This window comes from Pichia membranifaciens (genome assembly GCF_001661235.1).
Source record: "Pichia membranifaciens NRRL Y-2026 unplaced genomic scaffold PICMEscaffold_2, whole genome shotgun sequence".
Lineage (NCBI taxonomy): Eukaryota > Fungi > Ascomycota > Pichiomycetes > Pichiales > Pichiaceae > Pichia > Pichia membranifaciens.
Genome location: NW_017566983.1, coordinates 692297 through 713903, shown reverse-complemented (window position 1 = coordinate 713903; position 21607 = coordinate 692297). Strand labels below are relative to the sequence as shown.

At 49.5% G+C, this 21607-nt stretch overlaps 16 protein-coding genes across 16 annotated transcripts; 7 read left to right on the top strand and 9 right to left on the bottom strand.

The window, feature by feature from the left end:
- Window positions 1–119: 119 nt before the first annotated feature.
- On the bottom strand, window positions 120–1444 carry PICMEDRAFT_15310 (hypothetical protein). Its single transcript, XM_019160759.1, has one exon. It carries the CDS (start codon window positions 1055–1057, stop codon window positions 284–286), a length of 774 nt encoding a protein of 257 aa, XP_019018463.1. The 5' UTR covers window positions 1058–1444; the 3' UTR covers window positions 120–283.
- A 55-nt stretch (window positions 1445–1499) lies between these two features.
- PICMEDRAFT_71429 (hypothetical protein) lies at window positions 1500–3635 on the top strand (the record flags this gene model as incomplete). Its single annotated transcript, XM_019163921.1, has 1 exon — window positions 1500–3635. The coding sequence occupies one exon, from the start codon at window positions 1500–1502 to the stop codon at window positions 3633–3635; it is 2136 nt and encodes a 711-aa protein (XP_019018462.1).
- A 189-nt stretch (window positions 3636–3824) lies between these two features.
- On the bottom strand, window positions 3825–4610 carry PICMEDRAFT_10346 (hypothetical protein; the record flags this gene model as incomplete). The annotated part of the gene is made up of 1 exon (XM_019159661.1): window positions 3825–4610. One exon carries the CDS (start codon window positions 4608–4610, stop codon window positions 3825–3827), a length of 786 nt encoding a protein of 261 aa, XP_019018461.1.
- A 259-nt stretch (window positions 4611–4869) lies between these two features.
- PICMEDRAFT_71427 (hypothetical protein) lies at window positions 4870–5799 on the top strand (the record flags this gene model as incomplete). The annotated part of the gene is made up of 1 exon (XM_019163920.1): window positions 4870–5799. One exon carries the CDS (start codon window positions 4870–4872, stop codon window positions 5797–5799), a length of 930 nt encoding a protein of 309 aa, XP_019018460.1.
- Window positions 5416–7405, bottom strand: PICMEDRAFT_15308 (hypothetical protein). The gene has a single exon (XM_019160758.1). It carries the CDS (start codon window positions 7250–7252, stop codon window positions 5852–5854), a length of 1401 nt encoding a protein of 466 aa, XP_019018459.1. The 5' UTR covers window positions 7253–7405; the 3' UTR covers window positions 5416–5851.
- Window positions 7406–7479: 74 nt separating this feature from the next.
- PICMEDRAFT_31761 (hypothetical protein) lies at window positions 7480–9063 on the top strand (the record flags this gene model as incomplete). The annotated part of the gene is made up of 2 exons (XM_019162717.1): window positions 7480–7830; window positions 7999–9063. The coding sequence occupies 2 exons, from the start codon at window positions 7480–7482 to the stop codon at window positions 9061–9063; spliced, it is 1416 nt and encodes a 471-aa protein (XP_019018458.1).
- Window positions 9064–9259: 196 nt separating this feature from the next.
- Window positions 9260–9679, bottom strand: PICMEDRAFT_30902 (hypothetical protein; the record flags this gene model as incomplete). The annotated part of the gene is made up of 1 exon (XM_019162661.1): window positions 9260–9679. The coding sequence occupies one exon, from the start codon at window positions 9677–9679 to the stop codon at window positions 9260–9262; it is 420 nt and encodes a 139-aa protein (XP_019018457.1).
- A 335-nt stretch (window positions 9680–10014) lies between these two features.
- Window positions 10015–10854, top strand: PICMEDRAFT_71423 (hypothetical protein; the record flags this gene model as incomplete). The annotated part of the gene is made up of 1 exon (XM_019163919.1): window positions 10015–10854. The coding sequence occupies one exon, from the start codon at window positions 10015–10017 to the stop codon at window positions 10852–10854; it is 840 nt and encodes a 279-aa protein (XP_019018456.1).
- Window positions 10855–11076: 222 nt separating this feature from the next.
- On the bottom strand, window positions 11077–12789 carry PICMEDRAFT_32171 (hypothetical protein; the record flags this gene model as incomplete). Its single annotated transcript, XM_019162747.1, has 2 exons — window positions 11077–11571; window positions 11650–12789. 2 exons carry the CDS (start codon window positions 12787–12789, stop codon window positions 11077–11079), a joined length of 1635 nt encoding a protein of 544 aa, XP_019018455.1.
- A 299-nt stretch (window positions 12790–13088) lies between these two features.
- PICMEDRAFT_15305 (hypothetical protein) lies at window positions 13089–15391 on the bottom strand. Its single transcript, XM_019160757.1, has one exon. It carries the CDS (start codon window positions 15370–15372, stop codon window positions 13171–13173), a length of 2202 nt encoding a protein of 733 aa, XP_019018454.1. The 5' UTR covers window positions 15373–15391; the 3' UTR covers window positions 13089–13170.
- Window positions 15392–15680: 289 nt separating this feature from the next.
- On the top strand, window positions 15681–17267 carry PICMEDRAFT_71420 (hypothetical protein; the record flags this gene model as incomplete). Its single annotated transcript, XM_019163918.1, has 1 exon — window positions 15681–17267. One exon carries the CDS (start codon window positions 15681–15683, stop codon window positions 17265–17267), a length of 1587 nt encoding a protein of 528 aa, XP_019018453.1.
- Window positions 17268–18135: 868 nt separating this feature from the next.
- On the top strand, window positions 18136–18507 carry PICMEDRAFT_21250 (hypothetical protein; the record flags this gene model as incomplete). The annotated part of the gene is made up of 1 exon (XM_019162190.1): window positions 18136–18507. A coding segment is annotated over one exon (372 nt), but the record flags the coding sequence as incomplete, so codon positions are not given.
- A 214-nt stretch (window positions 18508–18721) lies between these two features.
- Window positions 18722–19447, bottom strand: PICMEDRAFT_178219 (hypothetical protein; the record flags this gene model as incomplete). The annotated part of the gene is made up of 1 exon (XM_019161762.1): window positions 18722–19447. The coding sequence occupies one exon, from the start codon at window positions 19445–19447 to the stop codon at window positions 19028–19030; it is 420 nt and encodes a 139-aa protein (XP_019018451.1). The 3' UTR covers window positions 18722–19027.
- PICMEDRAFT_111427 (hypothetical protein) lies at window positions 19291–20503 on the bottom strand. Its single transcript, XM_019159761.1, has one exon. It carries the CDS (start codon window positions 20117–20119, stop codon window positions 19511–19513), a length of 609 nt encoding a protein of 202 aa, XP_019018450.1. The 5' UTR covers window positions 20120–20503; the 3' UTR covers window positions 19291–19510.
- PICMEDRAFT_71418 (hypothetical protein) lies at window positions 20149–20949 on the top strand (the record flags this gene model as incomplete). Its single annotated transcript, XM_019163917.1, has 1 exon — window positions 20149–20949. One exon carries the CDS (start codon window positions 20149–20151, stop codon window positions 20947–20949), a length of 801 nt encoding a protein of 266 aa, XP_019018449.1.
- Window positions 20950–21069: 120 nt separating this feature from the next.
- Window positions 21070–21297, bottom strand: PICMEDRAFT_32546 (hypothetical protein; the record flags this gene model as incomplete). Its single annotated transcript, XM_019162776.1, has 1 exon — window positions 21070–21297. A coding segment is annotated over one exon (228 nt), but the record flags the coding sequence as incomplete, so codon positions are not given.
- Between the last annotated feature and the right edge of the window lie 310 nt (window positions 21298–21607).

Here is a 21607-nt window from a genome sequence, read left to right as displayed (position 1 = left end):
CTTAGAGAGGCCAGAAATGGCCGGCCGGCAGGCTGGGCTTTTCCGCAGCCGGTTGGCTTATCTCTGGGGGCAGCCGGAGAAGAGCGAGCGTGCTTACCTAAGCGTCGGGAGAGGGCAGAGGGTGCGACAGTGAAGGGCTCTGTTTATCTATCTACATCTATCTACCTACCTGCCTATCTGTCTATATATCCAGCACATCTATCCATTAACTTATGTCTATATATCAGGGTTTTGGAGTTTGTGTCTGTGCTGCGAAGTCGCAGCTTGGCGCTGCACGGTCCTCTCAGGCCTTGCCGAGACCCTCCAAGTCCTTGGAGAGCTTGCTGATCTCGTCCTCGGCGGCGGCGCTGTCCTTCTTGGCCTCGTCGTCGGCCTTGGCGTCCTTCTCTCTGGTGCCGTCGACGACGCTGTTGACCCACGCAACCTCCGTCTTGAGCAGGTCCTTCGTGCTTGGGCAGTAGTGGCCGCCGGGGTGCTTCAGGATGGTGGCGTCCTCGCACAGGGCAGCGAGGTCCAGCGAGCGCTCGTTGGAGACCAACGTGTCGAGCTCGCCCATGACGTGCAGCGTTGGCAGGGCGATTTTCTTGTCGTAGTAGTGCTGCACGGAGGGGTTCTCGAACTTGAAGCCCGAGTAGATGATGGCGAACTTGAGCGTGTCGAGGGCCTTTTCGTCGCCAACAACGTCTGCAAAGGACGAGAGAATGGCGCCCGCCACCCCCGAGCCCTGCGAGAAGCCCATAATCCCGATGAACGGCCCGTGCTCCTCGTACGCCTTCTTGATCACGTCCAACGACGGCTGGATGTCGAACTTCTCTGGCTGCGTGTACACCCAGCCTCGGAAGTTGACTTCCTCCGCCTTGTCATCGGCACCCAACTTCGCCGCCGTGAAGGGGAGGTCTGCAGCCGTGAGCTCGATCGGCCCGTCCACAAAGACCGTGTGGTAGCCTGCCTTCTTCAAGGCCTTTCTGATGCCCGAGGCCTTGGTCGAGAAGACCACCCCGTTCTGGGCGAACCCGTGCAAACACAAAATGGTGCCTTTGATTACTTTCTGCGACATGTCCGTGCTTGTAGCTGCTGGATCAATGAATGGATGTCCACAAAACCACTGCAACCCCAGCACAGGAAGAGCACCGTGCACTGAAACAGGCAAACAAGAGTACGGGAGGCCTCAAAAGCACCACCGTGCTCCCCGAAACGCCGGTATGTTCTCCGGGGTTAAGGACCGTTCGCTAAACTAGGGAGCCGTATCCGGATTCGTACAGTTTTCCCCTGCTGCTGAAAAATTTGGCATTTTTCCTCCCGCCTTACAGCTGACGTAATCACGCTGCTAGCCGTCCCTGCGTTGATTGTCTCTTGGCCAGCTGTCACTGGCAGGGAGGCAGGGCCGCGAGGACGAGAGGGCTGTGAAAAGAAGGAACAGGGAGAACGGGGCATGTTTCTTGCGGACACGCAGGCACACGGCGGCTCGTGGCAAAAGGAAACGACTTCCGCAACAAGCAATGACAACAGCAGAACCAGCGGTGCCCGCCAAGGAAACAGCGACAGGCCCAGGAGCAGCTGCAGGAGTAGAGACAGACGCACAGGGCTCGTGGTTCGCCCCATTGCCGGTCCACGAGTATCTGCAAGACGTCCGAAACGCCGTCCCCGATAAGATACCGGAGGAGAACCCTTGTCCGCCGGACTACGCTCTCGGAGAGCTCTCGGTGGCGTGCGGCCCCGCCGTGAGGTTTCTAGGGACACACGAGAACAACAGTGACAGCTACCGGGGCAGTGTGCTGCTGGTGGTGAGAGACTACGCCGGGGCGGAGGGCACGGCTCCGGGCATCGAGTTCAGGCTCGGGCCTGCGCACGAGTCCGATGGGCCGGTTGGCGGCGGCGAGTTTCTCAAGGTGGCAGCAACCGCCACGGAGCTCATCCACCAGGAGCAGCAGTTCTCTTTTTTCAGGTACTCGTTCACGTTCGAGCTCACGCAGTACGAGCAGCGGGTCCGCTACTCGTTCGACGGCCTCTCCAGACCGCACTTCCAGTTCTTCCTCCCAACGGCGGCGCAGTCGATGAACGTGATGTCCTTCTCGTGCAACGGGTTTTCTCTGGGCACCGACACGGCGACGTTCAAGGGCTCGTTGTGGCTGGACGTGTTGCGCAAGCACAACCGGCCCAACTTCCACTACCACGTGATGATTGGCGGCGGGGACCAGATCTACGCAGACGGCATCAAGAACATCTCCCACGAGTTCAACGCGTGGTTGAAGCACAAGCACATCCACTCTGCAGACAAGTTGACCCCGAAGTTGGAGGCGTCTTTCGACGACTACTACCTCAACCGCTACATCGAGTGGTTTGGGAAGGGCTACTGGGCCGGCACGGCGGGCAGAACGATACAGACCGCTCTTCCAATTGCGTTGGCAGCAATCCCACAGGTGAACATCTATGACGACCACGACATCATCGACGGCTTCGGCTCCTACACCGACGTCACCATGCGTCAGGCGATTTTCCAGGGCGTTGGCCAGCACGCGTTCAGGTACTACATGCTTTTCCAGCATCACACCCCGTACAGGGAGTCTCCGAAAAATGAGCCATCATGGATTATGGGCAAAGCACCCGGCCCATACATCACAGAGCCGTCCCGGTCCGTGTACACACGTCTCGGAGCGTCCATCGGGTTTCTCGGGTTGGACTGCAGAACAGAGAGAACAAAACACCAAATTGTCACCCAGAGCACATACGACTTGGCTTTCAAGCGTGTCGAGCAAGAGATTCTTGACTCTAAACATGCCGGAAAGCCAATAAAGCACTTGTACGTGCTCTTGGGTGTCCCCATCTGCTACCCGAGAATGGTTTTTCTCGAGCGACTCATTGACTCCCCGTTATTTTACCCGATCATCCTACTTGCACGGAAGGGCATCATTGCGCACAGCTTGGTCAACGAGTTTGATGGCCAGGTCGAATTGTTGGATGATATGAATGACCACTGGTGTTCCCACACTCATAAGAAGGAGAGAAACAAGTTGATGAAGAAAATGATAGACTTCGGCAAGGCCTACGATGTCAGAATCACAATCTTGTCGGGGGACGTCCACTTGTGTTGCGCCTCGAGGTTCAGAGGTACAAGCGAGATCTCACAGGCCAACCCACGGAATGACCCGAGCTTCATTACAAACTTGATCTCCTCCGCTATTGTAAACGCACCTCCACCAGATGGAATGGCTAAGTTCCTCTCAATGCGTGCTAGGAAACACAGGTTCCAAAAAGGTGTCGTCGAAGACATGATTCCTTTATTCTCTGTCGAGCCGGGTAGCGGGAAACATCGTTCCCACGAGTTGTTTATGAACAAGAGAAACTACTCCGATTTGATCCCTGTTGCAAACATTCCAACAGACTTGCTTCTTCAACGTTACGGTGACACAGCCACAGACAAATTCTACGTCCCGGGCGTTGTTGGTGACAAAATAACATTTTCAAACAAGACTGACAATATTGCCGCCGCCAGTAAGACGAACGGCCCTATCGGCTATCCATTAGATCCGGATGGAGTTGTTGCCACTTTGCGTGTTGAAGCCGACATGACAGACGTCAACAGCGAGACAGGTGCTTACGAGCTTTTGGTCCCATCTCTCGAGGTCAAAAAATGATACCACCCAGTCTACAGTTTACATTCAAATTTATTTAGTTCTGTAGTATTATCATTTCCTAATTGTTATGCTTTTTTCCTTTTGTTCTTTTTTGTGATACGTATTCAAAATGTACTTATAAGTGATAACTAATCTGATTAAGCTAGAAAAACCAACCACTCATCCCACTCATCCTAAGTATCCTTTTTTTCATGGCTTCTTTTCTGCAAAAATGGTCATCAAAGCAAATACAGAGTAGAACATTCCCAAAGGATAGGCAACTAAAGGTCTAGCATTGGAGAGGTTTAAGACCCGCACAAAGAACCCACTCGCTGCCCACGTACACCAACTGACACACACCACAGCCAACGAGTACCCGATCACGTTGTTCAACTGCACCAAGATCGCCAGCGCACTCAACAGAACCAACGGTAAAAGACAGTATCCGATGACACTGGCCGTCCTGAGGAAGTCCAACCCTCCATCCAAGGCGGAGCTCATGAGCTTGAACAACCAGTGCAAGCTGACTGTGCCAAACAACGCCACGCCGTAGATATATCCGAAATGCGTTTTCCCGCTTAAAAGCAATAACGTTCCAAATAATAGGCAGAAGAGAATTGGTCCAGCCATATCACTATCTTGTATGACGTCCTCACTTAGTGAAGTACTTCTCATTCCCAACACCGCCATCGTCTTGGCCTTGATGTGGCTGAAGTTGACGCCAAGCTCTTCAAACAAGGGTGCTTCCCCAGGATATCCGGATGTGGAGAACGCTGCCAATATGCCCTCTGGAAGTGGTGCGTCATAGTCTGCAGCCTTAGTGTTCACACTTGCCATTGATCCGGATGGCATTGCAAAGCCTTGGCCAGCTGTTGCCATCCCATACCCATATCCCGTGTTCATGCTAGAGTTGGCGTTGTGAAGGTTTTGATTATTGGAGCCCAGGAACGCCGAGCCCTGTGCATTATTTGTGCTGTACTGCTGGTAGTAGGACATCTTGCTCCTTTTATAACTGCTGTATCTGTTTCTGGCTCTTCTCGCTGCCCAGACAATGCCCTACAACCAGATCTACGACAATAGCAACAACCGCAGCCCCATTTCTGCACAGACCCATCTCTTCTACGACTCCCTCTGTTTTTCACAGCTCAGCGCGGTCTACGAGAACATGTTTTCAAACTCACGACCTGACGTGTCGGACTGAAAGTACGTAAGTTTAGGCTGCTGTAGGACAATCGAGACATAATCTAAAAGTAGGATGTCTGAAGTGGTGCCACATGAGTTCATGGATCTCCATACGGGCGAAAAAAGCTATACTGCCCTCCATGCGGCGATGGTCGATTTGGTGATGTCTGTGCGAACAATCAGGCAGACCTCGTTGCTACTCTATCTCAAAAAAGCGCTTGTCACGCTCTACATCGACCAGGAACAAGATCCGTCGACTATCGAGAGTCTTCGATCACTAGTACAGTCAGACGATCCATTGCCCGATGTGGATCTAAGCATATTGTCAACGATTTTGACAAGCATCAATACGCGTTTGGAGCCGTTAGATATGGAGATTGCAGAATCCAAGGACATGGACGACTCTTCGGTAAACATCTTTTCCTTTGTTAACAAGAAGCCGACGGGAGCAATTCGGCTGTCAACGAAGTACTCCCAGAATGATGTGCAACTAGTGAAACAGGTAATAGAAAGAATTTTTGCTTCGGAGTACGTGAACAGTGCATCAGCTACAGACGAGGAAGGCACGGTGCATCCTCGAATAACCTTCTCGGTTCCGTGCATGAAGATGATAAAATATCTGAGGGATGGGCCGAGGCAACTAGATGACGACGATGCGCCGGTAATCAATCGTTTCACATTGGAAGAGGCTGATCTCTTTCTCAAAGATTTGGAATGTTACGGCTGGTTGGAACGCAATCTTAACAACTATACCTTGGCTCCCAGAGGCCTTGTCGAGCTCAAAAAGTATTTAATAGACACATATGGGAAGTGCCCGGAAGGCACAGTTAGCGTGTGCTACGGATGTGGCGATATTTTAACAAGAGGAATAGCGTGCTCGAACGCTTCTTGCCACGTCCACTTCCACCGCTATTGCTGTGAACTAGTGCAAAAGTCGAGAGATGATAACTCTTGCCCCAACGATGGGTGCTCAGAAACGTTCGAATCATTCTACTCTTTTTAGATTTCTAATACTATCAGTCATTTAGATGTAATTTTAGGTTTATACAAATGTCTCATTGCAATGCATATTCTTTCCTGTCCAAATATTTGTTCACCGCGTTATCAACTAGATCGTAAACGTACTCTTCAACGACTTTGTACTTCACACGATCGCCATAGGGTCTGACAGCCCCTTTTGCTAATTTCTCCTTCAATTCTTCGGGCTTCTGCCAGACTTCACCGCTAGCGTTGATTTCAACTACCCCACCTCTGAAACTACTCACCATGGGATAGTATCCAAGTTCTCCATCATCTCTATCGACTATAAAACTTTCTTCCTCACGGTTCTTTTTGCTTGAGGGTTTACTGGCACTCCGAGCCATTCGCTGTTCACTTGCCGGAGGGAGAAATGCAAAGAGGTTTTCAAAGGGCACTCCTTTTCTTTTTCCATTGACAAAAAGAGTGATCGAAGAGTTGGGTAGCTTTGCAGGCTGAAATTTCTCTTTATCCGGAATTGCACGCTCCCCAAATACCGTTACCGGGTTCAACAAATGCTCCATGCTTTTTGAAGATGTGTACTCATACTCTTCAAAAAAAAGTTCACTTTTGTATTTAATTGGAATCATTTCCCTCTCTATGCCCTTTTCAATGAAAGAGTGTTGGTTAGTTGAGCTGTGACCAATACCATCCCCAGGATCCGTTTCAAGATGTGGATCGGCTAAAGTTTTCCGATCTATCATTGAACTGGCAATTTTTGTCTGTGTTTTCATATCTGGTAGCTCAACCAATAAGCCTACCACATCTCCTATTTTCAGATCATCATTGCAGTATACGTTGTCACCTTCTTTGATCTCGCTTCTCCGACTCAAGTGTACCTTTTCACAGCTTATATCTCTGATTCCATACCCGTACCCGTCAAATCCAACAGGAGCTTCCAAGGATGCTTCCCGTCGGGCAATTCCTAGCCTAACGTGCGAAGCTATACTGATATTACTGTGCATTGGCGTTACTGACCTGGATAATTCTGAGGTCTGCCTCTCAAAATTATCTCCATTCTCCATCTCACCGATGCCACTGATAATCCGGTACTCAATATACCACGATCCCTCTCTGATCCCCACACTAGCTCGGGTACTTCTCCACCCATCACTTTCCTGGGTCCCAACGAAAGTCATGTTTTGATCAACAAACATCTCGGGTGAACGGTCAAAATAAGACCAACGCACACCGTACGGGGGTAAGTCTGTAGTAGAATAGAGAACAGAGTCTAAATAAGGATTTGGCCTGCATGGCACATATTTGAATCCACGTTTGTTGTTCGGAAGATCTGGCGTTGAGTATAACTGTATTTGTGATCGTCCATTATTTATAACCGTTGCAGGGACAAGTTGAGGCTGTCGCAGTGAAGTCGACAAGTCCGCAAGTGTGTACGGCACCGGTTTGAGACGGGGTATCACTCTTTGTTTCTTTGCCATTGCTTTATCCGCTAGCAACTTCAGTTGTCACTGCACTTCTGGAACGGTTTATCCTGCTGTTATCGTCTACATGTTAAGCAAATTATGAGCTGAAAACTAAAAATTGTAGATTCGCTTTATTTTTCAGTACCAAAGGATAAACTCAACCACCATTTATGTCTTGACAAGGTTCTCGAGGTTGCAGAGAGGGAGCCGTTGACTGACAGCTGAACTTCACTTCAACGAAGATGAAGGCCAACATAACTCAAGTGAGGTCTGTGAACAAAAGGTTCAACATCTTTACTTCTCTGCGGACCAACCCTACACCACCTGACCCATCTCCATATGCACCTCTTGGGAATACCACATATGCAATAAAGGATAATTTTGCCACAAGAAAGGAGCCAACGACCTGCTCCTCGAAGATGCTTGAACCATACATTTCACCTTTTGATGCCACTGTGGTGACTCTTTTGGATCAATCTGGGTCGTCCTGCATAGGTAAAACTAATATGGATGAGTTTGCGATGGGAAACTCTACCATTTCCGGACATTTTGGCCCGACCTTAAATCCAGTTTACCCCCAGGCACAAGATTTGGTAGAATCATACAAAGAAATACAATTCTTCACCAAGGATATAGTTTCGAAAGCCGACGGTGAAGTGATTACGTCTGAATTAGTGCACGATGAAAACCACGCACATACAAGTTCCCATTCATACATAACACCAAAGCTATACGACAATGCATTTGAGAGGATATCGCAGGAACAAAGAATAGTAGGTGGATCAAGTGGGGGATCTGCGGCAGCAGTTGCTCTAGACTTGGTTGACTATTCGATTGGCTCCGATACGGGTGGTTCGGTGCGTCTGCCAGCATGTTATACAAATATATATGGATTCAAGCCTACGTACGGACGTATTTCCCGATGGGGTTTAGTGGCGTATTCTCAAAGTTTGGATACCGTCGGGGTCATGTCGAAGGACTTGAACACGCTTTGGAAAGTGTTCACGTCGCTAGACCTATCCGATTCCAAAGACCCGTCATGCTTGAGCGACTCGACCAGAGAAAGTATTGCAATTGAAAGATTGAATAGTAAGAAGAATGTGGGCAAAAAATTTAAAGTGGGGATTCCAGTGGAGTATCAGTTAGCAGAGCTTGGCGACGATGTGAAAAGCTCATGGAAAACGCTTCTAAACAAACTTCAAGCATCTAAATTGATTGAAGTTTATCCTGTTTCCGTTCCTTCTATCAAATATGCTCTCCCTACTTACTACACACTCTGTACAGCTGAAGCGTCGTCTAATTTGAGCAGGTATGACGGCATCAGATACGGCTATCGTGTGAAGGAGGATGAATGCAACACAAAAATTGAACCTGAGTTTATCACCACAAGAAACTTGGGTTTTGGTGCAGAAGTGAGACGCCGTATCATCCTTGGCAACTATGCTTTGAGCTCTTATGGTTATGACAGTCACTTCATGAAAGCGACCGGTGTCCGTGGGATGCTTATAGATGAGTTCAATCAAATCTTTAAAGACCGTAATTGTCTGGTGCAAAAGAAGCACTTCCAAAGCACCGCCGGGGTGGACATGCTCATTGTTCCAACCACTGTGTCCGAGCCTCCCTCTATCAAGGACTTCAGCAAAATGGATACGGTGAAATCGTATATGAACGATGTTTGTACTATTCCAATGTCGTTGGCGGGATTACCAGCAATAAGCATCCCTTACGGAGGGAATTCGATGGGATTTCAGCTTGTGGGACAACACGGCCAAGACTACAAGGTTCTTGAGTTTGCAAGATTGGTTGAAGAAGTGATTGCCAAATAGAGTGGGGATGAAAGAACAATAAACGTGTATATAAAGACTCATCGCATGGTAGACGACAAGAAGCTTAAGCCTACTTATTCTGTGCTGAAAATATTACTTTATAAAGATTTGTACTTAGAATTACACATTTTGAATGCACCGAGGCATTTGTCAATGGCTGGTTTCTGGAGAAAAGAGTGAGGATGACACGGCGTGCTTATATTGGTAGGACCCTGACTCCGGCTAGCTTGTCTACAACGGGTGCCACCATTGGATGCGACAAAAACGGTCCAATGACAGGCATCGATCTGAGGAACTGCACCAAGGTCGCAAAGAACTCGCCAAAAAGCGCCAATATGCCAAACGTCTCAATGACGAACCCAAAGAAGGAGTGCTTCGTCAAGATGAGAATGATACCGATCGCAAAACATATCGTTCCACGCATTTTTTGAGGCCTGCTGAAAAAGTAGAGAGTTTTCTGTGTTCCTATGATCAAGAATATACCCACCAAGAAGGAGATGTTTGCCATCGCAAGCAATCCTGCGTCAAAGAGTGACACCACTCCTAGCAAAAAGAGAAGTGTTCCTGCAGAAGTGAAAAACACTCCGAATTTCTGTGTTTGTGTTAGCCATATCATCGTTGCTGTTCCCAAGAAGTCTATAGACGTTCAGGTCCTAAACTTAATTTGCTGCCCAGGAATTTATCACGCCCAAGAAAACCACCTAGAGTTGCCACAAGCAATCTGAAAGGCCAGATACACAAAAGCAGCAACAACAACAACAAGATTTGGATCATGACGCCAACATTTCGTGGGCGTAGCAAAAAATTGACAATCTCGTTTTTCTTTCCAGAGGCTCACAGTTTCGATCTGCTACTCACCGAAATAGATCAGATAGGGACGCCTCTTTGTTTGTTTGGATTATCTATAGCCTGCCGCTGACATACCTACTGGGGTGGTACAACAGAACATACATGTCCGAGAAGAACAGTAGTGGGAAGTATTCCCACACGCCGAGTGCCAATGAACTAAACGTGTTTGATCCCAATGTGGACCTGCCCTCCGAACCTCCGCCCAGTTATGATGAGGCGATGGCCGATCCATCGGTATCTGAAGACGACATGGGGCCACAGACGCCGCTCAGGCCGCCACAGACGCCCAGCAGGAGGTTGTCGCAGTCAGGAGAGCAGTATTCCAAATACTCGAGACCGGTAGCCCCTCCGCCGAACATGTCGGGAAACTCGAACAGACTCACGGTTCCAGGAATGACCTCTACTTCGTCGAGCACAGCGTCCAGCTTATCTTCTTCCAACCACAGCTACACGCACCAGCAGCCGCAGAGACCTTCTGCGCCACCACCTCAACACAAAACGTCCCAGCTTCCAAAACCTTCGCCGATCAACCCAAATCCGTACCTACCCTGGAGATACCCCTCTTCTTATCGTTGCTCCAAGTGTGAAAATACTGGATACAAAAAGAAAAACGGTCATGCATGCAAAACTTGTTGGGGTCGGTTCCGTCCCCAGACGACGCCGCCGGCAACCAAAGCAGAATTGGAGCGTTTGGTCAAACACAGGCCTGCTCCCAACCCCATAAACACCAACGTGGTCAAGCTGCCTCCTGGAGCCACTGTCATGCCTACTGGTCCTAGAGTCCAGGCACCCACGGTGGTGAAGCCCGGCGATCCAAGAATAGGCGGTATTCTTTGCCCAAAATGTAACGGCCGTGGTATGGTCCATTTTTTTCTTGACCTGGAGCGTTGTAGCAAGTGTAACGGTTTGGGACGAGTCGGGTCTAACGGCAGACCACTATAACTCTTTGTCTATCATCTTCAGTGAGAAGATGATATGTGCGCCTCTTCCCTCGAGTATGACGCAGTCATAATGATTTTCTTTTTTATGTTCTATGAGCCCATCCCTTACGAATGAAGTGTTTTTGTTTTATTATTCTTCTATCTTTCCTTCTGTCGCTGGCCCTTCTATAGCCAAGGGTCTAAAAACTATTAATATATATATATACATTTATACATCAGTGAGCTATGCATCATCAAACAAATTATTTACCGCATTGTAGTTGATCTTTTTACTCAGGGTCTTACTGTTTAGCAATGCCTTGGCATTGTCAGATGCTGACGAAGTGCCAGAGAGGTTGGCTCGTATGAGGCCAGCCAACCCACTGAGTCCGTTCTTATCCCCCGCTTGATCAGCTGCATCTTGTGCTTCGAGATCAGCGTTTCTTCTACGACGCTTTCGTACTTGGGTTGTGTGGCCAGCAATTTTATCTGTCTCCATCTTCAACCTCTTCTTTTCTTGCTCAATCAAGAAGTCTTGGTTCGAGCCAGTCCACAGCCTCTCCTTCAACTCACTTTCCTCCTTTGAAAGGATAAATGAGTCCAGTTCGTCGTCGTTGATTAGTTCTTTAAATCTTTCGTCTTCATCGTCATCTGGGATTCGATTAAGCATATCTTCAGTAGTTGGCAAAGCCAATGACAAATTTCTAGGCCTGTTCAGTTCAATCATTCTTAAAAGTTCCTCATCCCGCCTTTGTATGATGGAAGTTGGATCGTTCATAGAATCGAGATCAATATCTGGATTTGGCTCGACTTTTACCGTATTCTCATCATCAGCTTCCAGCTGTGTTGTGCCATCCTTATATACCAACTTGGATGATATCTTACGATCCAAATCTTTCTTTTTCCTTCCCAACACTCGCTTGATATGGTATTGAATTTCTTCTTCCGTGATCTCTGAGTCTTCCAACATTGCACCTAGAACCGGATCATTCATCATTTCATCTTCTACGCTCTCCACATCTTCGATTTCCTGCTTCCGCTTTCTCAACTCCTTCCGGCTCTTGTCAAAGGAAGGCGGAAGCATTCTGTTCACCACGGTCCCTTCTTTTTTGTCGTCTCTAAAATCATCAATCGTCAATTTGGATACCTGTGTTTTCTTAAATTCAGTCAGTCTCTTCTGAATCGTTTGAGCTCCCACGTGAGTCACTGCAACAATTTCCAAATGAGTTCTTCGAAAGTTGTTCATACGTGCCGCCAAAAGGATCGCTGCTCCAGCCACACCAGCGGGTCTACGCCCTTGACGGATCCAATCATCGGACATCCTCTTCGCTATCTTTGTTGCCTCTCTGATAACCTTTCCCGTCCTCTTACCGAAATCTAGCTTGTCCGCAAAATGCTGTATGAAAATTGAAGGATCCACAGGAGGTATTTCTGTTATGTGCAACGCTTTGACCATCTTGAGGAAGGTTGCACCGACGGCGTACACACTGACTTGTAATCGAGTAGAAAAATCGATGAGCATATGACGGGTCCCTGATCTCCTACATGCAGTATATAGACATGCCGCAATAACATTTTGACTTCTACGTCCCTGGACAAAGTTAGCGTTCAAGGCAAGCTTGAACCACTGATGAGCTTCTTCCGAAATATGATCCGGTATACCCAACGATAACGCAACATTTTTGATTCTCTTTTTTCCGTTCTGGATCGTCTGTTCTCTTGACTCCATCGAGCCACGCCCGTTACCAAAATTCGCATGACTCTGGTCGTTACTGACGTACGAGCCCTGGACAGTAGCTGCACCAGCTGCGTTTTCAGCAAACGTGACTTCCGAAACAATAGGATTTTCCTCTGCAACAACACCACATTCCATACATGACAAATCTCCAGAAGCAGTGTGGTATTCTCTGGAGAATTTTCTCCCACCACAGTTCCGGCAGACTAGACCTGTGGACATCCTTTTGTTTCACTGCTGCTTTTGCTGACTGCTTTGTTTTTGATTTTCCTTTCTTGAACTTTCTAGGAAAACTGGGGCACTGCTGTAATGAGAAAAGATACAATAAACAAATTTCTTGCACCAGCAGAGAAACATGTAAGACTATTCGCACTTTCGCCTTAACAGGAAACTAAAAAAGTGAAGAACCGTGTTTGGCTTTGCTTATGCAGCAACGCCAAAATACTTTGGAGGGAGATCAAATGTTGGATAACTGATCGGAGAGACTGTCAGGACACGCTAGAACGTATGTAAGTTGAAGACTACACTCCATTAATTCCCCAAATTATTACCCAATTTTTATACACTAAATTAAACGACTATATAGTTTTAGCAGTGGATCGACTAAACATACCCCTCAGCTTCTACCCATGCCATCCACTTCTTCACATCCTCTCCCCAAACAAGTCCCTCAGTGCCATCCACACTAGCGATTTGCTTGACAACTAGGACCCATTTACTTTCTGTGTAGCGGTGGAAAAGACACCAACGAGTTTTGCCCAACTTTGTGACTTTCTCCTGCACGACCCATCCCGGAGACGGCGTTATGTTGCTTGCAATTACTCCCTGAAGCTGTCTGTCCTGCATCAACGCAAGAGTCCTTAGGAACTCAAGATCTGTTCCGTTTATATTCTGCTCTAACAAATGAACTCTTTCGGGAATTTGGTGCATTAAGGTGTCGTGATCAGGAGGAATGTTGGATATGTTGGTCCAGTATTTGTCTTGATCGTAGATGATGAACGCAAAATCGTCTTTGCTTTTACTTTTCATGTCATCTTCGAGCGATTTGAGTTGATTGAAAATGAGGTCAGTGAAATATAATTGGTAAATTGAGTCTAATTTCTTCGATAAGCTAGTATACAATTCCGGGGAGTGCTTTAGCGGCTCGTAGTCCGATTCGTAGAACATCACAAATAAGATTCCATTTATCTCGTAAATTATCAACTTCACCTTCTCCCATCCTCGTCTTTGTTCATTGTAAAGGTGGAAATTATGTAGGACTATTGATCCTTGTTTTGTGCAGCCTAATAAATAGCTACCAGATTTCTGCGCCACCTCCATGCTTTCGTATATACTTGACTGTGTTGTTTTCTGCGACATGCTCCTCGTATTGCTGCCTGTTTCACCAGCGGTATGGCCATGCAAGGAATCTTGGTCATTCGATTGTAGCTGAGGCAGGGAGTGAATAGAAGATGGTGTTTCAGCTTCTTCTTGTTCGTTTTGGGCTGGTTGTAATGGTTCTTCTTCTGGAGCGGCACCCCAATAAGAGGTTAGAGAATTCCACGGATGTAGAGTAGCATTTTTGACGCTCTCTGAAATCGAAGGCACAACAGATGGAACGTATTCGGATAAGTTAGTTATATCTGGCATGGACAGAATATATGACTCAAACGCATCAATAACGTTGCCGAAGGGGTTGAATACAGCATTGGCAAATTTTTCCTGCAAATACAAGGCTGGCTCCATTGATGACCTTTCCAGTAACCCTCCATCGGGCTTGATAGAATTCATCCTCTTCAAGCTATCTACGTACTTTTTCAAAGACGGTCTGTTTCCATTGGTCAATGCATAAGTGCTCAGACCAAAAGTTAAGTCGATGTCTTTGAAGAAGGAAACAATGCTTTGAAAACTCCACTGTGAATATATCGAATCATAATTGACGTGGATGACACCCCAGTTTTTCTCTGGAGTCCAGTTGGTGTTCAAGACCATAATGTCTTTCAAACCACTCTCCTTACTTGTTAACGATTCCAATTCCTTGCTTATATTTTCTGAGAACCCGAGAGGTTTATCGACACACGAGTATCTGATGCCAGGAAGAAAACTGAACAACGCATCATCGGTAGCGTCGTACGACGAGGGGAACTCAAACCTACTCGAGAACCACTGTTGCCACCACTGGGTGACCTGCAGTCGCAAGTCCAGCTTGTCCATCTGCGTGTTGCAGTACTCGAGAGCTCCGTGGTTTAAGCACCAAAGCTCATAGCCCTTGAAGATCTGCTGCCTCAAGTACTCCGGTGCCGCCAACCCCCGCTGGATGAAACGTGTCTCGCCGTTAGCTAGCGTCACCTTTGTGAACTGGAACTCGCAGAAAAACCAGAACCCGGCAAAAGAGTCTGGACCTCCGCTTCCGTCTCCCGCACGCAACCACCCAACAACAGTACGTGTTTCATCAGTGTCAATGTAAGATATTTGGGTATCACTGCTCTCGCCGTTGAATTTAGCAGACAAGTCGGTAATTGCCTGCAATAGACCGATTTGTTTCACTATCTCATGATCCGACACGCTGTCGCTGAACGTGTTCCATTGGCGGACGTCTGACCCATCCGCTTCTGCGTGAGTTTTCCTCATCCAGGGAAGCACCCACTGGGTGCTACTCACCATGCCGTTCTCAGGCTCCTTGGTGTGTTGGCTCGGGTTGATGTAGCACACGATCTGTTGAAGTAAAGACTCCGTGTCTTCGGCGTTACTGTTTTCAATCCATTGTGGACACACAATCGCAAAGGAAAGAGCCTGCGGCGGACATTGACTCTCCACCTTCTGCATAGCTGGTGCAATGTGCTTCAGCTGGTGCTGTTTCCTCATTTCTACCCAGATCAGAGGCAAGGATGAAACCGTCATGGCTACAATTCATGTAGAGACGGGGGAGAAACATGGGAGGCCTGGCACACGACCGGTGCACAGATGTATTCTCTTTTTTTTTCGTTTTCCAGGACTGTCGCTAAGATCGTTGAAAAAGGAAGAGTCCCGAGAAGACATGAATAGAGGAGGGTGACGAGACAGGGAGGAAGAGAGCAGGGGGCAAAAGAAGGAAGGAAAGGGTCAAGCAGTGCCAACACAAGAACATTACAACCATGGTTTTAGCGGACTTGGGGAGACGGATCAACAACGCCGTTTCGGAGGTGACGCGATCCAATGTGGTTGATCAGAGCGTGGTGGACACCATGCTCAAGGAGATTTCGAATGCGTTGATGGAGGCGGACGTGGACATCAAACTTGTGATACAACTGAGAAAGAAGTTGAAAGGCAAGATTGAGGCGGAGGAGGAGAAGCCTGGTGTGAATAAGAAGAAGATCATCCAGAAGGCTGTTTTCGATGAGCTCTGCGACCTAGTGGACGTGAAGGAGGCAGAAGTGTTCAAGCCCAAGAAGAAGCAGACGAACGTCATTATGTTTGTCGGGTTACAAGGTGCCGGTAAGACGACCACGTGTACGAAGCTTGCTGTGTACTACCAGAGAAGAGGTTTTAAAGTAGGGATGGTGTGTGCGGATACGTTCAGAGCGGGTGCGTTTGATCAGCTCAAGCAGAATGCCACCAAGGCCCGGATTCCATATTTTGGTTCCTACACTGAGAGCGACCCGGTGAAGGTTGCACACGAAGGTGTGGAGAAGTTCAAGAAGGAGAAGTTTGAAATCATTATTGTGGACACGTCTGGTCGTCACAGACAGGAGGAGGAGTTGTTCAAGGAGATGGTGGAGATCGGGGAGGCGGTGAAGCCGAACCAGACGATCATGGTGTTGGATGCGTCGATTGGACAGGCGGCCGAGGCGCAGGCCCGGGCGTTCAAGGAGTCGTCGAACTTTGGTGCGATAATTTTGACGAAGATGGACGGCCATGCGAAGGGTGGTGGTGCGATCTCTGCCGTTGCTGCCAGCAAGACGCCGATTGTGTTTATTGGTACCGGTGAGCACATCCACGACTTGGAGAGCTTCACGGCGAAGCAGTTTGTGTCGAAGTTGCTCGGGATCGGAGACATCCAGGGGTTGATGGAGCACGTGAAGACGTTGAACTTGGACCAGAACGACAGCATAAAGAACTTCCAGGAGGGTAAGTTTACGCTGAGAGACCTCCAGTCGCAGATGAACAATATTTTAAAGATGGGCCCCTTGTCGAAGATTGCGCAGATGCTCCCCGGCGGGATTGGTGACATGATGAATCAGGTTGGTGAGGAGGAGACGTCCAAGCGGTTCAAGCGTATGATCTGCATCATGGACTCGATGACCAAGACGGAGCTTGACAGCGACGGGTCGCTATTCATTGACGAACCGTCCAGAATCATTCGTGTGGCCCGCGGGTCTGGCACCAGTGTTACAGAGGTGGAGGCGGTGCTCTTGCAGAGAAACATGTTTGCGAGAATGGCGCAGACCACGAAGAACATGCAGCAGAACATGCCACCGGGCATGGGCAAGAACATGAATCCGCAGCAGATGCAGAAGGCCATGCAGCAGATGCAGTCGAACCCGGGCATGATGGAGAACATACAGAAGATGATGGGCGGCATGGGCGGCATGCCGGGGATGCCTGGGCTGCCGGGCATGGGTGGCGGTGCTGGGGCCGGCGGCATGCCGGGTATGCCTTCACAGCAGGACATGATGAAGATGATGAACGACCCGAACATCAGACAGATGGCCCAGCAGATGAGAAAGCAGTTTGGCATGTAGTGGCCAAGAAGCCTTCTTTTCCTACTTCTATAAGTTCAACTCTACCCTGTATAAACTACGCAGAAACAACACACACTTGCAACAAACGGCAACCCTCTTTATTGCGTAAACAAACCGGCTGTGCTCTGCACGGACGTCACAAATGGCCCGATGCGGTGATTGCCAGGGCCCGTCGGGCCTCTGTCGAGGCCCGCTTGATGGGGCCGTTGGACGGGGGGCATAGGACCGGGGAACCATATTGCGGTAGTAGAGACATACGCAGGCCTCTACCCCCTCTGACAGCCCATGCAGCGTCGTACACGGACAGAGACACCACAACCCTCTGCTACGTTTGAAGAACCAGAGAGACGGGCCCGGAGGAGGCCAGGGCAAGAAAGCCCGACCGACATCCGCATCGTCCTCTTTTTTTTTTCCCCTCCTGGTGCAAGCACTCTCTAAATTGGCCAGGATAGCAGCAGCGGCGGCAGCAGACGTTTGAGACCCCCTGTTTCCGTTTCACCTGTTCCAGTACCACGTTCGCAGACCCAGCAGCAAACAACAGGTCTCTCCGCCCTCCCAATTCGCCACCCAGCAGTAGCAGCAAGCACGTTCTCAGACACAAGCAAGAACGACTGACTGATTTATTGATTCCCACGAGAAAACTCACAGTTGCAGAGCCACAGTTTCGTCACCCAAAAACTCACATACACACAGATTCAGCATGTCAGCATTATTACAGTCCACCCGGGTTGTCGCCAGAACTGCCCTCAAGACCTCCGCCGTCAGATGCTTCAGCAACGCTGTGTTGCGCCAGTCTGTCCGTGTCGGATCGGTTGCCCAACACCAGAACGCTAGAGTGTCTATTGCCAGCATGAAGTCTTCTGCGGTCCAGTCGAGACAGTACAGCGTCATCGACAGCGATGCTGCGGCCCCAAATATCGACTTCTCGCAGATGAAGGAGATTGCCTCCAGCGCAGACCCCAAGTACGTCATTGTTGACGTGAGAGAGCCTGACGAGTACAGCGCCGGACACATTCCACACGCCATCAACATCCCATGCAAGTCTAGCCCTGGTGCGCTTGGCTTGGATCCCGAGGAGTTCAAGTTGACGTTTGGCATCGACAAGCCTTCTGCAGAAAAGACCCTGGTCTTCTACTGCTTGGCTGGTGTCAGAGCAAGAATGAGCGAGGAGTTGGCGGCCACGTTTGGCTACGAGAACAGATTGAACTACATCGGCTCTTTCAAGGACTGGTTGGACAACCACGGCGAGATCGCCGTGCCAGCCAAGGCTTCCGAGACCGCCAAGGAGGCCAAGAAAGATGCTTGAGCCAGCCCTTTCGACAAACTTCTGCCATTATTATCTAATTACGAATCTTAACAGCGACTTCTCCCCAACCCCTCTTATTTTATGCACCCCAGACTCTGATACTCTTTTGTTAAGCCTTATTCTATTTTGTTATATAATCTTTTTTACTCTGTATATATAGAATGCATTTATTGATAGGATAAGTATAATTATTATTAATATTAACCCGAAAACAGGGTTTTCTCTGGTCTAAAAAAAAAGGTCATCAAAAAAGTATAAACTCAACCTCCAGACGTCTCTCATGCTGACGTGCCGACATGCCGACATGCCGACATGTCGACCAGTCTTGCTCCGGACACACCGCCCCCGCGGCGCCGTCTGCTGCTCAGCCATCTGTCTGTCCCTGTGAAGGCCTTTCCGGGATGCATTGGCGAGTCCTGTACTCGCCCATCCAGCCTCACCTGCCGCCGCCGGCTCATCTGATCCACTCTCTCTGCAGTGGCAGCTTGCCCATGTAGTTCTTCATGCGGTCGAGTTGCGCCTGCGAGTAGAAGGTACTGTCGTGGACAAGGAAGCGCTGGGGCGGCTGCTCAGGCCGGGCGTGTGCGCTGTGGAAGGCCGAGTTGAAGAGGCTGTCGTCAGCGAGGTCTGGGTTCACCGTGCAGGATGGCGAGACCTCCATACCCGCTGCCGGGGCTGCTGCGTTGTTTCCGTTGCTGCTCTGTGTTATCGAGAGACAGTTCTGCAGTATGTCTCTTCGTAGTTGCGTGTTCCTGAAGGCTCTCATGTCTGGTTTAATTCTGCGTTCTATCGCCACGCGGTGGGTTACAACAGTGGTAATGGTGGTGGTGGACCAGAACCAGGCTACAGCTACACCACACACGTCTCTGCTCATCTCTCATCACAACGGGCAGCCCGTGTGCTTCTTATACAACCCCCACAGCTATCATCTCTCGGCTCACGGAGATGAGCCCATTACTAATGTTGGGTGGTCGCCCTTCAGACGGGAGATAGCCCACTGGGCCGAATCAACGTGGCTCGGAGGGAAGCCGGAACGAAACGAGGCGCCCGGCTTCCGGACATAGGGCGCGCGCCCGCAACGGCGGACATAGCGTGGGGCCGAGGCCGCGGAACAACGTCTGGGCCGGCCCGTTGCGGCCGGTACGAGTGGTGGCGTTGTAGCCGAGGGGTTAGCAGGCTCAGAGGGCGGAGGGCGGAGGGAAGCCGGGGGGCATTGGCTGACAAAGCGGGAGCAGCGACGCGTCGGCGGGATTAGGTCAGCAGGGCTGGCGGGTGGGCTGTGCACGTGACGCACGGTGGCCGGAGTTGGGGCTTTGCGGGCAGGAAAGTGGGCTGTGTCCGGCATGTAGGGACAGGAAGAGGGCCACGGTGGTGAATGACAGGAAGGAAGCAGGCAGAGATGGCAAGTGCTGGAAACCTCGGGGTACGGGGCTGCGGCAACAGGGTGGCTGCAGTATATAACAGGCCGTGGATCAGCCCCTGCTCTTGTGTGCAGGTCAGGGTCCTTCATGGTGGTCTGGCTGGCTTGTGTTGGGAAGTTCGGCATCTTATCCACCTCCCCACAGCCTACCGATCATGTCGTCCGGGCTCACTGCTAGCAAGGTCACCATCTCGGCGTCTTTCGCCCTTTCTGTGTTTGCGACGCTCTTCTACCTGCTCCCTGCACAGTCGTCGAAGCACTTTGTCACGCCCTTCAGCTCCTCGATCATCGTCACCTCCATCTACTGGGGGGTGACGCTCCTGGCGCAGTTCCTTTTCATCGCCAAGACGCTCTTCAACGGCAACGTGTCGGCCTCGAACCAGTCCAACCTGATTGCCATCGTGGGCCCGCACTTTGCGTTCTTCAACGTGCTGCACTTCTTCTGGTGCTACTTCTTCGCCAAGGAGCACTTTGTCATCGCCGAGATCCTCGTCTTTGTCAACCTCCTCAACCTCCTCACCCTCTACTTCTCCCACAAGACAATCGCCATCAAAAACATCCCCGACTGGTTGACCGTGCACCTCCCGGTCACAGGCTTCCCGCTCTCGTGGACCCTCTACGCGGTCTTCTGGAACGGAGCAGCCCTCTTCCACTCGCACAACAAATCGCTGGTGCCCCGCCTCTTAGCAAACATCTTCATCTGGGAGTTCTTGCTTGTTCCAATGGCCCTGCTCGTGTTCTACTCCGACTGGTCCGTCGGAATCTCCACCAGTTTCCTAATGTTGGGCGTCGGCTTCTACCAGATGTTCACCAAGTTGGTTGCCCTCCAGTGGATCTTTGCCTTCACCATCTCTGGCATCGACTTTGTTTTCTCTGTCTTATACATGTTCAACAACGCCATCAGACAGGTTGAAACACAGTCTTCCGCCTCTGACCAGGCCCCACTCTTGGCTTAATCCTCCCGTCCACCCACATTTATTTACGCTTATCGCCACTTTATTGTAAACTCGACCTATTTCGTATTCCAAGGATATGCATACATACACATTTATAAAAACCGATAGCCTTTGCTCTTCCTAAGACCGTGCCATCTTGTCAATCATCTCGTGTCGCACAATCTGCTTTGGCTTGTTCAGCCCCACGCTCAGGTGCTCCAACAACGAGTCGTGTCCGATCAAGCTGGCATATGTATCTCGTCTCACATTGCTGATGAACTCTTTCCGCGTCGTATCGGCATCCCCTAGCCCAACATACTTGCTCTTCAACGCCCCGTACATTTGCTTTTCCCTCGTTTTATCTGACTGCAGCACCGATACCGCATGTTAGTATTGTTCTTTCTTTTTTCTTGTTTTACTCGTTCCTTCCCACACACATACCATTTTTATCTTTACGCTTGTGAAGTACCAGTCGTTAGCTCTCTTCTTGTCTTCTTCCCCCACCAATTTCTTACCAACAACCTCAAGATCCGTTTCAGCATTCTCTAAAAAAGACATATCGTAGCAGCGCTCAATCGGAAATTGAAAAAGAGCCAGTATGGAAAAACATGCTCGTGCTAGCCACCTCTTCACACCTGATTCTCCTTGTCAGATATCACTTCTGAAAGCTCTTTCCCCC

Coding starts and splice junctions, on each gene's coding strand:
- PICMEDRAFT_15310 (XM_019160759.1), bottom strand. CDS start 1,057: ATGTCGCAGAAAGTAATCAAAGGCACCATTTTGTGTTTGCACGGGTTC.
- PICMEDRAFT_15308 (XM_019160758.1), bottom strand. CDS start 7,252: ATGGCAAAGAAACAAAGAGTGATACCCCGTCTCAAACCGGTGCCGTAC.
- PICMEDRAFT_15305 (XM_019160757.1), bottom strand. CDS start 15,372: ATGCAGAAGGTGGAGAGTCAATGTCCGCCGCAGGCTCTTTCCTTTGCG.
- PICMEDRAFT_111427 (XM_019159761.1), bottom strand. CDS start 20,119: ATGCCGAACTTCCCAACACAAGCCAGCCAGACCACCATGAAGGACCCT.